This window comes from Rhinoraja longicauda, chromosome 33 (assembly GCF_053455715.1).
Source record: "Rhinoraja longicauda isolate Sanriku21f chromosome 33, sRhiLon1.1, whole genome shotgun sequence".
Classification (NCBI taxonomy): domain Eukaryota; kingdom Metazoa; phylum Chordata; class Chondrichthyes; order Rajiformes; family Arhynchobatidae; genus Rhinoraja; species Rhinoraja longicauda.
The window spans coordinates 7,840,634-7,856,644 of record NC_135985.1 but is presented as its reverse complement, the minus strand read 5'-3'; the positions used below and the strand labels follow the sequence as shown (position 1 = coordinate 7,856,644).

Here is a 16,011-nt window from a genome sequence, read left to right as displayed (position 1 = left end):
CTCCCCAACAGACAATGGCTCCACAGTTGGGCCGAGAGGGGAGGAGGGGGAGGGGGGGGGTGGGGAGCAGGGGATGGGAAGCGGGGGATAGGTGGGGGGAAGGATGAAGGGGATGGGGGTGGGAGGAGGGCGGGGGGAGGGCGGTGGGGGAGGGAGGGCGGAGAGGGAGAGGGGAGGGGAGGAGAGGTTGCTGCACCAATGCAGGAGAGGTTTGGACCCAACGGGTCCACTTGGTCTAGTTTCCTTTATAAAGGTACGTCCTTTAATTCTGTAGTCCTTTTCGCTCCTGAACATTTAAAGGATCTTTGTGCAGACCTAATTGTATTTGGCTTTGAAGCAATTAGCCGCATTCTAAGGTTCTGAAAGGCATTTCATTTTATCATTCTGCGTTTGAATTTATCAAAGGTAAACAGGACGGGGGTTTCCTTGCCACCTGTCCTGTTTTCTCGGCATGATTCCCCTGACATCGCCATTGCGTTTCTGTTCTCCATTGTCCAGTTGTTGGGGTGCTGGAATCACAGCTCGTAACTCGTGGAGGTGGGTCCTGTCCACTGGCACGTCTCCTGGATGCAATGTGTATCACTGCCTTTAGCTCAGTGACCGCGAATACTCAGGAATAGCCCGTACCTGCCAGGAGATCTTTATGCATTAAGATCTGTCTCATTTTTCATGGGAATGGAACATAATGTTCCAATTTTTGGTAACCAGCCAACAAACACCACCAAACCTCTCTCTTCCCTCTGCTCACCTGATGTGCACCCATTTCTCCCACAATCCCACCCATCCTTCCCCTCCCCCCCCCCCCCTCCCCCCCATTTTCTTCTACCTACATCCCTTCCTCCAGCTCCACAATCACCACTCTCCTTCGGGTTGCCAACTTCCTCACTCCCAAGTCAGGGACAAAAGATGACGTCACCGCCCCGCGCCCCACCTGACCTCACCCAGCCAGCGGCCATGTGCTCCCCCTCCACTAGGGGCGGCCGCCCGGGCCGGGAGGCGGGTTGCTACGCAATTTCCGTCAGGCAGCGTCCGGGCCTCCGGGCCTCAACTGTCCGGGCCTACAGCGGCCCCCAGGCCTACAGTGTCCCTGCCTACAATGTCCAAACCTACAGCGGCCCCCGGGCCTAATGCGGGACAAGGGCGGTCCCGTACGGGACAAACCAATTTAGCCCAATATACAGGATGTCCCGGCTAATACGGGAACAGTTGGCAATCCTAACTCTCCTTATCTCACACTTCTTGTCTTTTCATCTCTGGCCTCTGTCCAGCTATATGCCCCCCCTCATCTGTATCCACCTATCACTTGCCTGAGTGTGTGTGTGTGTGTTTCCCCCCCCCTCCCCCTCCCCCTCCCCCTCCTCCTCCCCCTCCTCCTCCCCCATGCCTCTCATCTACATTCTTTAAATAAACTTAACAATTGTGAGATTGGATACTTTATACTTTCAGTTTACATATTATTTTCTTAAGCGTTTAAAAAACTTTGGAATGTTTCTGAATGTCAGAAGCATTCGGTCTTTTGTCAGCTTTTATTTAGCCAGCTAGACAGGGGATATGTGAAGCCAGGTTTCAGTTTTGATGATAAATCTTCTGATACAACTTTAGGCCTGTTTCCACACTGGACCTCTAAAGTCTAAAGACTATTTAATCGTTTCAGAGTCACTGTTGCTCCAAAAAGCTGTTTCTAATTCCAGATTTATTGATTGAATGAATTAATTTGAATTCCCCAACTAATTTGTTTAGGTGATATGCTCACTGGCTCCCATCTTTTGTCAAAGAATCTGAATCTCTCGGTCTGTTGTTTAATGGTCATGATGCAGATCCAGCATTGTGTCCAATCCAGTTGAACATTATCATTGAATTTGTTTCCACCAAACATTCATGTAATATATTCCAAATCACAGTACTTTGCCTCTTCAAAAATATTTCCCCTGTGTCAGTTGTGGTTCCTTTGGCAATTGCAGAAACTGTGCATATTCTGCCAATCTCAATCATCTCCCCCTGTAGATAGTTGCTCCTCTTCCAATCTGGCAAACTCCTGTCCCGCTGAGTTACTCCAGCATTTTGTGTCTATTTTCGATTTAAACCAGCATCTGCTGTTCTTTCCTTCACATTTTGTCCGCTCCACTGCGAAATCTCCGCAAGATATGTCTACTTTGAAGAAGTTCTCCTCCTCTCTCATTGCTCCCCCTCTGTCGCATTCTATCTCTGTACCGCCCTCTCCCCCGATATCAGTCTGAAGAAGGGTCTCGACCCAAAACATCACCCATTCCCTCTCTCCAGAGATGCTGCCCCGTCCCGCTAAGTTACTCCAGCATTTTGTGTCTATCTTCGATTTAAACCGGCATCTGCAGTTCCTCCCTACACAAACTCCGTAAGAATTCCTCAATCTCCTTCCTCTCCCAGTTCAACGATGAACACCGACAGATGGAGCTAACTCTGCTCATCAAGGCCTTGATCTCCCTCCTACATTGTCATGCTTTGCCTTTGACGAATATACATCCCTGACAAGACCCACTACAGGAAGGAGGTGAACCAGCTGGCCGCGTGGTGCACAGACAACAATCTCTTCCTGAATGTGGAGAAAACAAAGGAGATTGTTGTCGACTTCAGGAGAACGCACACCCAACACCCCCACCCACTGACCATCAATGTTGCTGCTGTGGAGCAGGTGAGCAGCACCAAATTCCTGGGGGTGAACATCACCGAGGATCTCTCCTGGAGCAACAACACCACGCCCATCGCCAAGAAAGCCCAGCAGCGCCTCTACTTCCTCCGCAAACTGAAGAGAGCGGGATCCCCCACACCCATCATGTACACTTTTTACCGAGGCGCCATCGAGAGCATCCGCAGCAGCTGCATCACTGTGTGGTTCGGAAGCTGCACAGCCTCCAGCCGTAAGACCCTGCAGCGCATAGTGAACACTGCTGAGAGGATCACTGGCGCCTCACTCCCAACACTCCTGGTCCTTTACACCACCCGCCTCACCCGCAAAGCATTGAGCATTGTGGGTGACCCCTCCCACCCCTCCAACAGCCTCTTCACCCTCCTGCCTTCAGGGAGAAGGTTTCGCAGCCTGAGGTCGAGCACCACCCGACTAAAGAACAGTTTTTTCCACCAGGCTGTCAGGATGCTGAACTCTCTCCCCTCCCTCCCTCCTCTCTCCCCTGCCCCCATTGGACCTGGACTTTAACACCCCACACACACGCACGTCCAGCACCAGACACTTTTTTTAACGCTGCTATGGACAGGCTTTGCACTACTGTTCATTATTTTTTATTGTAATATATTCATCTTCATCTTGTTTTCATTGAAGTGACTATATTTTATATTGATTGTTGTTTGCTGTGCCTTTTTAATTTTAACTTCGTTTAATGCACTTTATTCCTCGGGATTGTGGGAAACGGTATTTCGATTTTCTGTCTGTGTAAACTAACTGGAAATTGACAATAAAGTTGACTTTGACTTTGACTTTGACTAAAGCTGAAGGTACCACACAATACAACTCAAAACATGGGGCAAATGGGTCTAGCGTAGACGGGGCAGGGATGAGTTTAGCTTAGTTTTGTTTTGGCGATACAGCGTGGAAACAGGCCCTGGACTGTCGATCACCCATACACAAGTTCCATGTTATCAAAGTTTTGCATCCTGCACACTAGGGACAATTTACAGAAGCTAATTAATCTACAAACCTGCCTGGGGCACCTGGAGAAAACCCACACGGTCACAGGGAGAACATGCAAACCCCACACAGGCAGCACCTGTACTCAGGATTGAAACCAGGGGCCTGGTGCTGTGAGGCAGGAGCTCTATTAACTGCACCACTGGGCCAAAGGACATGTTTATGTGCTGTAACACTCGGTGTGTTCTAACACTCGATCACTCTCACTTTTTTAAACTTGTGAATTATCCAGTTAAATTCCTTTTCTAACTCAAGTTGTATTATTCATGTGAACTATCATACTTGCTCTTCAATAAACCTCTTGTTTTGCTCAGGCAGTTTTCCTGCCAACTATTTGATGTATTAATTTGACTTGTTCTTTGTTTAGAAATGCAAGATTTAATGCTTGCCAGTTGCAATGGTTTGAACTTTATAAGTGGGCATAATCTTCACTAGGTACATTGAGAGTAGACATTGAACTAAAACCTGATGGAATTGTCCCGACAGGGAATAATCCTTTCCATAATAATTCCCTTTGTCGTGATTTACATGCACTTGAGGAACCTTTGAGAATAATTTATTTGTTATAAACCATACTGCGCTTCAAAGTATTCTCAGTTGAAATAGACAATAGACAATAGGTGCAGGAGTAGGCCATTCGGCCCTTCGAGCCAGCACCACCATTAAATGTGATCATGGCTGATCATTCTCAATCTCTACCCCGTTCCTGCCTTCTCCCCATGCCCCCCTGACTCCGCTATCCTTAAGAGCTCTATCTAGCTCTCTCTTAAATGCATTCAAAGAATTGGCCTCCACTGCCTTCTGAGGCAGAGAATTCCACAGATTCACAACTCTCTGACTGAAATTTTTTTTCCTCATCTCCGTTCTAATCTTACTTCCCAAGTTTAGTTTATGTCAGAGATACAAGGAACCAGGCTCTTCGGCCTTGACTTTCAATGCTGACCATTGATGACCCACTCGCAGTAGTTCTATATTATCCCAGTTTCACATCCACTCCCTACACACTAGGGGGTGATGTACAGAGGTCAATTAACCAACAAATCCACACGTCTTTGGGATATGGGCGGAAACAGGACTAATGGTTCCGTTGTAGAGCTGCTGCTTCACAACGCCGGACGCACAGGTTCGACCCTGACCTCCGGTGATCACTGTGGACTTCCTCCGAGGTCCTCTGATTTCCTCCCACATCCCAAAGACATGTGATTTGTAGGTTAATTGACCTCTGTAAATAGCCCCTAGCGTGTAGGAAGTGAGAAAATCACATAACATTGAACTAATGTGAATGGGTGATCAATGTGGTCAGTGTGGACTCGATGGGCCTAAGGGCCTGCTGTATCTCTAAACTAAACTAAACTAAATTATCCAGTCAGTCAGTTGTCACAATGTTTCTGAAAGTCAACAAGAATTCTCAGGAGAATATCAGAGACAGTGAATCTTACCCTCGGGTGTACAGCCAAACAATGATGTCAAGTTATAACTTTTTTCACACACTGATGAGCAATAACACTATGAATAATTAGTGCTGATTAGTCAGGGTGGCAAAGGTTATGGGGAGAAGGCAGGAGGATGGGGTTGAGAGGGAAAGATAGACGAGCCATGTTTGAATGGGGGGGGGGAGGGAGGAGGGGGGAGGGGGGAGAGGGGGGAGGGGGGAGGGGGGAGAGGGGGGAGGGGGGAGGGAGGAGGGGACATTCTTGAAGGACAGAATGGCCTAATTCTGCTCCTGTGTGTAAATGGAGTTAAACCATTGGCTTGGATAGTCAGGCTCCCACCAATGCTGACAACGTGAGGCTGTGGAACCAGTACTAACTGGGGTCAATAAATCACACATATTAATGAAGGTAGACACAAAATGCTGGAGTAACTCAGCAGGTCAGACAGCATCTCTGGAGGGAAGGAATGGGTGGCGTTTCGTGTCGAGACACTTCTTTAGCCTCAACACTAACGCAGACTGAAGAAGGGTCTCGACCCGAAACGTCACCCATTCCTTCTCTCCCGAGATGCTGCATGACCTGCTGAGTTACTCCAGCATTTTGTGAATAGATCGATTTGTACCAGCATCTGCAGTTATTTTCTTATACTATTTTATTTTGCCTGCCCTATAGACATTGTTTTTTTTGCACTATTAAGGTCAGGTTACTAAGTACTACTGAATATTAATTTATTGTATATTTATCTGTGTGTAACTGTGTTTACAAGCCTGCCAAGCTGCTGCAAGTAAGAATCTTATTGTTCTGTTGCCTTTACACATGACAGTTAAACACTTCGATAGGTTTTATTTGGATACTTGGACTTGCACAATAATATCATCAGTCCTTCATCATGTTTCTAAATCCTGGGTCCCCCCCACAATGTCACTATGGGGACATTCTCACCAAAGGTCCAGCCGTGATTGAAGAAAGCCATTCACTCCTCTTTCCCTCGGACAATCAGGGTGTGACAATACCCTGTTCTGTACTGTTCGGGAACTCAGCAGGTCAGGCAGCATCTGTGGAGGGGGTGGACAGGTGATGTTTTGGGTCAGGACCCTTCTTCAGGCTGGTGGCATAGGGGAGAGAAAGCTAGGAAAGAGACTTTCTTCCCTCCCCCCCCCCCCTACACTCCAATCAGCCTGAAAAAAAAGATCCCACCCTGAAACGTCAAGTAGGGTTCATTCCCTCCACTGACGCTGCCTGACCTGCTAAGTCCCTCCAGCACTTTGAGTTTTGTTCAAGATTCCGGCATCTGCAGTTTCTTGTGCTTACTTATTGTGTACGATGAATTCACAGTGTTCTCCATCACTGCATCCAGTTGGTATTTAAACAACGCTGAGACAATAGACAATGGACAATAGACAATAGGTGCAGGAGGAGGCCATTCGGCCCTACGAGCCAGCACCGCCATTCAATGTGATCATGGCTGATCATCCACAATCAGTACCCCGTTCCTGCCTTTGCCCCATACCCCCTGACTCCGTTACAATTAAGAGCTCCATCTAACTCTCTCTTGAAAAGCATCCAGAGAACTGGCCTCCACTGCCTTCTGAGGCAGAGAATTCCACAGATTTACAATTCTCTGGGTTAGAAAGTTTTTCCTCATCTCCGTTCTAAATGGCCTACCCCTTATTCTTAAACTGTGGCCCCTGGTTCTGGACTGAAGGTTTCATCCCAGCTTCTTCATCAAGAGTCAATTATTGAATTCAATTAATTAACCGCATTCCGGAATAAAATCCGAGCCTGAAGTCCCGAGACTCTTGTAAACTCTATTCGATTCACTGATGAACCTCACACGAAGGAATCATCTGTGATTCCTGGCTCTGACCACCTAATATGTGACTCCAATCCCACAACAGTTGCCCTCTGAGATGACCACACATACCATTCCGATCAAGGGCAAATAGGGATGGATATCAAATGCTGGGGTTGCCAGTAAACACCCACATTTCATGAACAAGGTAAAACATTCTCATCTCAGTGAGGCCGCACTCGGGTTACTGCGTAGGAAGAAAACTGCAGGTGCTGGTTAAATTCGAAGGTAGACACGAAATGCTGGAGTAACTCAGCGGGTCAGGCAGCATCTCGGGAGAGAAGGGATGGGTGACGTTTCGTGTCGAGACACTTCTTCAGTCTGAAGAAGGGTCTGGACCCGAAACATCACCCATTCCTTCTGTCCCGAGATGCTGCCTGGCCCGCTGAGTTACTCCAGCATTTAGTTTCTACCTTTGACTTATACCAGCATCTGCAGTTGTTTTTCTTACCCACGTTTCGGGTCGAGACCCTTCTTCAGACTGATGTCAGGGGAGGGGGTGGGACCGCCCCCAATCCCTTCTCTCCTGAGATGCTGCCTGACCCGCTGAGTTACTCCGGCATTTTGTGTCTTCCCTCGGGTCACTGTGTTAGTTTTGGTCCCTGCTGTACGAGAGATGCCATTTAAGCTGGAAAACATGCGGGGGGCGATTTGCGAGGATGTTGCCAGGTCTCTCAGTCCTGAGAGGGAGAGGTTGGGCAGGTGAAGAGTTTATTCCTTGGAGCGCAGAAGGCTGAGAGACATATAAAATCATGAGGCCGATCGACAAGCTGAATGCACAGTCTATTTTCCCCAAGGTTTGGGAATCGAGAATGAGAGGGCGTTGGTTTAAGGTGAGAGGGGTAACTTTTTCATGTGTGTGGAACGAACTGCCAGAGGAGGTCATTGAGGCAGGTACAAAAACCATAGTTAAAAGACATTTGGACAGGTACATGGACAGGAAAGGTTTAGAGGGATAGGGGCCAAATGCAGACAAATGGGACTAGCACAGATGAGGCACATCACTCAGCATGGACCAGATGGGCCGAAGGGCCTGTTTGTATGCTGAAAAACTCTACGATACTATTTACTAACTTGACCATCCAGCCTTTATTCTTCATATTCTAGGAAGTGACTAGGATCCCAGTTGGAATTTTTCTTAAAGTATTTAATACCTTGTTCCCTTCAGTCTAATTCAAACTGGAAGTCACAATTTAAACTCTCAGCCCCAATCCCTCAGTTAAAATGGCGGAGGCCCCCTCCCCCCCTGGGCACAAAGGTGGAGGGGCGAAGAGAGGGATGTCGGGTCACTGGTCGATCCAGCCGTCCAAGAAAGGCGATGGCTGGAGGCCCTGCAGCAGCCTGGGGCTCGCCTGGGTCAGGCACTGCCTGTGTGACCTCGAGCACGGGCTAGCTTTGAAAATGGCGCCCACACCTGGCGCCCCTGGCGTTCGGGCTCAGCGGACTATTTCTGTACACTTTGCTAATCGGGGATTGTGCTTGGGTATGATAATACTCTACTGGACTCTATGCAAGAAAAGAATTTCACGGTGCGTTTGCACATGTGAAAAAATAAAGAACCATTGAGACTTTTGTTTTAAAGTGTATGACGGAACTGCAGATGCTGGTTTACACTGAGGATAGACACAAATTAGCAGAGTAACTCAGTGGGACAGGCAGCATCTCTGGAGAGAAGGAATGGATAGACGTTTCAGGACGAGACCCTTCTTCGGGCTGAGAGTCAGGGGAGAGGAAGACTAGAGTCCAACTGGGATCCTAGTCACAGTGAAGAAAGCCAATGGAATGTTGGCCTTCATAACAAGAGGTGTTGAGTATAGGAGCAAAGAGGTCCTTCTGCAGTTGTACAGGGCCCTGGTGAGACCGCACCTGGAGTACTGTGTGCAGTTTTGGTCTCCAAATTTGAGGAAGGATATTCTTGCTATTGATGGCGTGCAGCATAGGTTTACTAGGTTAATTCCTAGAATGGCGGGACTGTCGTATGTTGAAAGACTGGAGCGACTAGGCTTTTATACACTGGAATTTAGAAGGATGAGAGGGGATCTTATCGAAACGTATAAGATTATTAAGGGGTTGGACACGTTAGAGGCAGGAAACATGTTCCCAATGTTGGGGGGAGTCCAGAACCAGGGGCCACAGTTTAAGAATAAGGGGTAGGCCATTTAGAACGGAGATGAGAAAAAAACTTTTTCAGTCAGAGAGTTGTGAATCTGTGGAATTCTCTGCCTCAGAAGGCAGTGGAGGCCAATTCTCTGAATGCATTCAAGAGAGAGCTAGATAGAGCTCTTAAGGATAGCGGAGCCAGGGGGTATGGGGAGAAGGCAGGAACGGGGTACTGATTGAGAATGATCAGCCATGATCACATTGAATGGCGGTGCTGGCTCGAAGGGCCGAATGGCCTACTCCTGCACGTATTGTCTATTGTCTATTGTCTATAGAGACATGGAAGGGAAAGGTGTGAAAACACAGATCAAAGGGGACGAATGGTACATTGTTAGTCGACGAGGCATTAATTAATGCCTTTGTTTGAAAGGGTGCTGCAACTTGCTGTACTTACGGGGATCATTGAATAAGTCATCATCATGATGCTGTCCTCGGCTTCTCCCTGGGTCCCAGGGTTGTGTTGGCTTCGCCTATTCCGGTTCTTCTGCTCAGCCAGTTCCCGGGCGCCCTGGGTTAGACCCGAGACAAGCTCCAGGGACCAGGTTGCGGACAGTTCCTCCAGGCGGCTCTCCAACGCGCCCACCTGCGACCTAAGGTTGCCGGACTGCAGGAAGAGGTAGACCAGGCCGCCACAGTTCAACAGGGTGACCAAGAGGGTGCCCGAGACCAACACCTTGCCAACCACTGAGCTGCCCTGGTCGCCCTGCAGAGTCATCCCTCCTGCAGCCCGCGGGGAATGGGTGGGAGGGAGGGAGAGGGTGACCCGAGCCCCAGGCTGCAGAAACCCTCTGAGCTGAGAGCTGGCGAGCTCAACCACTGCTTCTGACCACGTTAGACTGGCACCTACTTTATATGCAGCCGTACGCTTTCTGACCAGTGTCGGCGGGCGGGGGAAGGCAGGGTCTGAGCTGAGTTGCAAACACTCCATTCATCCCTGAGTCACAGGCATGCCATTCAGTGCCCAGAGAGCCAGGCTCACTCCCCTCGTCAACAGGGCAGCCAGCCCTCACTGGCCACTGATGTACTGGGAGCGTTAAAGATTCTGCTTGCAGCAAGCAATTCCTCCAAGCTTAATACTCCCAGGTGCTGGGCAATGCCTGCCAGTCCCCTTCACATTCTACTCTTGAGAAGATACTGCGATAATCCCCTCAATGATCTGTCGAACTGACCACAGGCATTTATTCGAAGGTGGACACAAAATGCTGGGGTAACTCAGTGGGTCAGGCGGCATCTCGGGAGAGAAGGGATGGGTGAGGTCTGACGAAAGGGTCTCGAACCGAAACGTCACCCATTCCTTCCCTCCTGAGATGCTGCCTGACCTGCTGAGTTACTCCAGCATTTTGTGAATAAATACCTTCGATTTGTACCGGCATCTGCAGGTTTTTTTTCCTACACAGGCATTTATTCCCCTGTTGAGATCATTTGCAAGTAAGTCAAAATACAGCAGATAAATAGCGATGCTGCCTAACCGGCTGAGTTACTCCAGCACTTTGTGTTTATCTTTGTAGTGTAAGAAAATAACTGCAGATGCTGGTACAAATCGAAGGTGTTTATTTCACAAAATGCTGGAGTAACTCAGCAGGTCAGGCAGCATCTCAGGAGGGAAGGAATGGGTGACATTTCGGGTCGAGACCCTTCTTCAGACCGCTTCAGACCCTCCATCAGTCTGAAGAAGGGTCTCGACCCGAAACGTCACCCATTCCTTCTCTCCTGAGATGCTGCCTGTCCCGCTGAGTTACTCCAGCACTTTGTGTCTATCTTTGGTATCTGCCAGCATCTGCAGTTCCTTTCTACATGACATACAGCAGATATTGGAAATCATCGATAAAAACAGAAAATGCTCTTTTTTAAATAACTTTCATCTCATCGTCATAGACTCGTTCAGCATGGAAACAGATGCCAACAAGATGTCCCATTAAAAATAGCCCCATTTACCCATGTTTAGCCCACATCCCTCTGAACCTCTTCTATCCATTTACCTGTTCGAATGTATTTTACAGTAGTTTAATTTAGAGATACAGCGCAGAAACAGGCCCTTCGGCCCACCGGGTTCATGCCGACCAGCGATCCCCGCACATTAACACCATCCTACGCACACTGCGGACAATTTACATTTATACCAAGCCAATTAGCCTACCAACCTGCACGTCTTTGGAGTGTGGGAGGAAACCGAAGATCTCGGAGAAATGCCACGCAGGTCACGGGGAGAACGTACAAACTCCGTACAGACAGCACCCGTAGTCGGGATCGAACCCGGGTCTCTGGCACTGCAAGCGCTGTAAGGCAGCAACTCTACCGCTGCGCCACCGATCCACCATGTTGTTATTATATGTTGTTATAGTACCTCCCTCAACTACTCCCTTTGGCAGCTCGTTCCATACACCCACCACCCTCTCCATGGTAAAAGCTGCTTCTCAGTTTCCTATTAAATCTTTCCCCTCTCACCTTAAACCTCTGTCCTCTAGATCTTGATTCCCCTACCCAGACTCTCTGCATCAATTCCTCTCATGATCTTAAACACCTGTATAAGATTGCCCCTCAGCCTTCTGCACACCAAGGAATAAAGTCCTTGCCTGCCCAACCTCTCCCGAAAGACCACCACCTCGAGTTCTGCCAACATCCTCATAAACGTCTGCACTCTTTCGAGCTTCATGGCATCCTTTCTATAGCATGGTGACCAAAACAGAACACGGTACTACTCCAACTGTGGCCTCACCACTATCTTGTACAACTGTAACATAACATGCTAACTTCCAAACCCAATTCCCTGATTGATAAAGGCCAGCGTGCAAAAAGCCTTTGTCCACCAACCCATCCACTATCTCAAAGTAGTGGAATTCTCTGCCTCAGAAGGCAGTGGAGGCCAATTCTCTGAATGCATTCAAGAGGGAGCTGGATAGAGCTCTTAATGATAGCGGAGTCATGGGGAGAAGGCAGGACCGGGGTACTGATTGTGAATGATCAGCCAAGATCACATTGAATGGCGGTGCTGGCTCGAAGGGCCGAATGGCCTACTCCTGCACCTATTGTCTATTGTCTATTATCTATAGTGCTTGTTACTTACAGAAGTGTTGCTATGGGCCAGCACCTTTCAATTCTTTAAATACTAAATGTAAATAATTAAAATAAAGTAATAATATATAATTTTGGGCGGCACGGTGGCGTAGCGGTAGAGTTGCTGCCTTACAGCGCCAGAGACTGCCCCGGGTTTGATTCTGACTATGGGTGTTTGTCTGTACGGAGTTTGTACGTTCTCCCTGTGACCTGCATGGGTTTTCCCTGTGTCCTCCCGTTTCCTCCGACAATCCAAAGACGTGCGGGTTTGTAGGTTAATTGGCTCGGAAAAGTTTGTAATTTGTCCCTAGTGTGTGTGAGATGGTGTTAATATGCGGGGATCGATGGTCGGCACGGACATGATGGGCCGAAGGGCCTGTTTCCACGTTGTATATCTAAAATCTAAAGTCTAAACATTAATTTTACTCAAATATGAACATTGGTCTTCAATAGTTGTAATGATACACGAATGAAGGTTGTACATTAAGTTCGTTTTTGAAAAGTATTGCTGGTGAAAACCTATGAAAGGAGGCTCCCTTAGTTGCTTAAAACCTATTTGAATGTGGCTGTGTGAATCTGTACCGAGCAGGCTAAAGGTTGGGACTATAGTAGACACAATAATATGTGCAGACAGGGATTTCTATGTGAAAAATTCACCAGACTAAACGGTAAAAGAAGCAGAAATGTAATTGCATGGAGACGTTAATGGATCTATCCTGAACTTTGTTCAGAAAGATAAAGGAACACGCTATTATTCAACTAACAAGAAATCAAAGCGTTTGATGACGGAGAAGGTTTGCAGTCCAAGGTAAAGCAACAGTCTGTCCTAAACCAAGGTGGAAACATTTGGAGTGTCTGAGGCTTCGCTGAGGGTCACGCAGACATTGCTCAATGCAACACTGCATCTGATGGCAATGCTGAAATGAAAACTTCTCTAGAAAAGAAAATGAACTGAAATCCTGACGTTGTGTTGAGGTGAGCCCTGGAGTGCTCTTCAAGAGTCAGACAGCACGGAAACTGGCCCTTCAGCCCAACCGGTCCGTGCTGCCCAACACACTGCATCATTTTCACTCCTGTCATTCCCTCTCCCGCCGGGCAGAAGATGCAAAAGCTTAAAAACACCGTACCACCAGACATCGGAAATGCTCCTTCCCTTCTGTCATCAGACCACTGAACGGTCCTTCCATAAGCTAAGATATTGTCTGATTTACCTCCACCTCACCCCACTGTGCACATTGGACGTTGTCTATGGAACTGATGCATTGCAATGCTGAGATGTGCATTCTGCCTGCATCTTCCCCTTTGCTCTACCAATTGTACTCGAGATTGCCTTGATTGTGTTCACGTTTAGTATATAGGGTCTGAAGAAGGGTCTCGACCCGAAACGTCACCCATTCCTTCTCTCCAGAGATGCTGCCTGACCTGCTGAGTTACTCCAGCATTTTGTGATACCTCCGATTCGTACCAGCATCTGCAGTTATTTTGCTACCCAATACACAGTCATAAGTTGTGCAGCATGGAAACAAGCCCTTTGGTCCACCAGAGATAGACACAAGATGCTGGAGTAACTCAGCGGGTCAGGCAGCATCTCTGGAGAGAAGGAATGGGTGATGTTTCGGCTCGTGACCCTTCTTCAGACTTTTCCTTCCTACACATCTGTGGTCCACCATATCCATGCAGACCAAATTGGCACACTGGCCGAGCCCCCTCTCCCTGCGTTTGGCCCAGAACCTTCTAAACCCTTCCGATCCATATATCCGTCCTAATTGTGCATGACAGAACAGAGATACCGATATAAGGCCACATGATGTAGGGTGGAAGTTTAAGATCTAATATATTGGAAGGGATATTATGGAAGTGAATTTAGAAGATTGAGGGGGGATCTTATAGAAACTTACAAAATTCTTAAGGTGTTGGACAGGCTAGATGCAGGAAGATTGTTCCCAATGTTGGGGAAGTCCAGAACAAGGGGTCACAGTTTAAGGATAAGGGGAAGTCTTTTAGGACCGAGATGAGAAAGTTTTTTTTCACACAGAGAGTGGTGAATCTGTGGAATTCTCTGCCACAGAAGATAGTTGAGGCCAGTTCATTGGCTATATTTAAGAGGGAGTTAGATGTGGCCCTTGTGGCTAAAGGGATCAGGGGGTATGGAGAGAAGGCAGGTACAGGATACTGAGTTGGATGATCAGCCATGATCATATTGAATGGCGGTGCAGGCTCGAAGGGCCGAAGGGCCTGTTTGCATGCTGTATGTCTAAAACTAAAACTCAAACTCAAAGATCATTTCACCTGCCATGTTGAGTGTGTTTAAATGTACCTTAAACCATTTGAACCATTGCCTTCATCCTTGGTGTAATTATTTTAATCACCATTGAAATTAGATTCATATGCCTGGCGGACATATTTCTCTTTGTGATTCCATTAAATTAAAGTCAAGTTGGCTAACTGATTTACAGTTGGATTGAAGTGCATTTGGGAGATGAACTGAACAATTGACTCTTAAGGTGCAAATGAATGACTTTCTTGTTTTGAAAAGGATGAAGTGCAGTGGAGAAGCAATGAGAGTAATGAGTAGTGGCTCCAGCACCATGCTTGTGCCTTGAATGGGAAAATATCATGTGAAACCTCGATGAAGAAAATCAGTGGTACTGAACTTTGGGATAGCACGGTGGATCAGCGGTAGAGCTGCTGCCTCACGGCGCCAGAGACCCGGGTTCGATCCTGACCACGGGTGCCATTGGAAACAGTTTCCCTGTGACCACATGGGTTTTCTCAGGGCGCTCTGGTTTCCCCTCACACTCCAAAGACATGCAGGTTTTTGTAGATTAATTAGCTCTTTGTAGATTAATTGTGAGCGTGCGAGAATCGCTGGTTGGTACGGACTCGGTGGGCCGAAGGGCCTGTTTCTGCACTCTAGTGTATCTCGAAACTACACTAACGTAAACTGAACTCATAAGATAATGTTTAAAGTTAATAGAAATTATACTACCTAAGCTCACTTCCCTGGCACTCCTTTTAAGTTATCTGAAAAAAATAACTGTCTTTCTGCCTGTGTTGGCAAAGAAACTGCAGATGCTGGTTAAACTCGAAGGTAGACACAAAATGCTGGAGTAACTCAATGGGTCAGGCAGCATCTCGGGAGAGAAGGAATGGGTGACGTTTCGGGTCGAGACCAAGGGAGGGAGAGAGGGAGAGGGAGAGGGAGGGAGAGGGAGAGGGAGAGGGAGGGAGAGGGAGGGAGAGGGAGAGAGAGAGAGGGAGAGAGAGAGAGAGAGAGAGGGGGAGAGAGGGAGAGAGAGGGAGAGAGAGAGGGAGAGAGGGAGAGAGAGGGGGAGAGAGAGAGAGAGACTCACCATCTTCTGACTCCAAGGTGAGGCTACTTCCTACTGAGTCAGAGTCCACACCACAGAATACTTTAGCCTTTGGAATCCTTTCCAGTGTCATCGTTCAGGGATTGTTCAACAGTGGGTTGTTTTGCGATTATGAATCCATGTTGAATAGGTCACTGCCCACACAGGCTGAAGCCTTTCGTATGTACTCTCCTCGAGTCCAAATGCTGCTTTGTATTATTTTCTAAAATAAATAATAATGCCATTAATCGCGCAGTCCTTTCATGTTAAGCTGCGAATAAACCACTGGCCTTGTGCTGGAGGAGGAATGCCTGGGAAGTTGGGGACCTTTGTCCTCTTGGACTGTGAACTCTCGGCTTGAAGGAGGATAAGAAAGTTCTGCTGTGATGTGGGCCAAAGGCAGGCAAATAAGGCTAGCTTAGAAGGGGCACCTTGGTGGGCATGGACGAGTTGGGCCGAAGGGCCTGCTTCTGTGCTGTGTGA

General features: G+C 47.9%; 1 protein-coding gene across 2 annotated transcripts in view; it reads right to left on the bottom strand.

Annotated features, from left to right (window-relative positions):
- Positions 1 to 15,694, bottom strand: part of gldn (gliomedin) — a 30,648-nt gene extending 14,954 nt beyond the window's left edge. Inside the window, exon 1 of one of the 2 annotated variants that reach the window (XM_078427228.1) lies at positions 15,532 to 15,694. In XM_078427228.1, the coding sequence (XP_078283354.1) occupies positions 15,532 to 15,534 (3 nt within the window). In that variant the 5' untranslated portion in view covers positions 15,535 to 15,694. Of the gene's footprint in view, positions 1 to 9,518; positions 9,942 to 15,531 lie in introns of those variants that run through there. The other variant, XM_078427227.1, reaches the window with a different exon arrangement.
- Between the last annotated feature and the right edge of the window lie 317 nt (positions 15,695 to 16,011).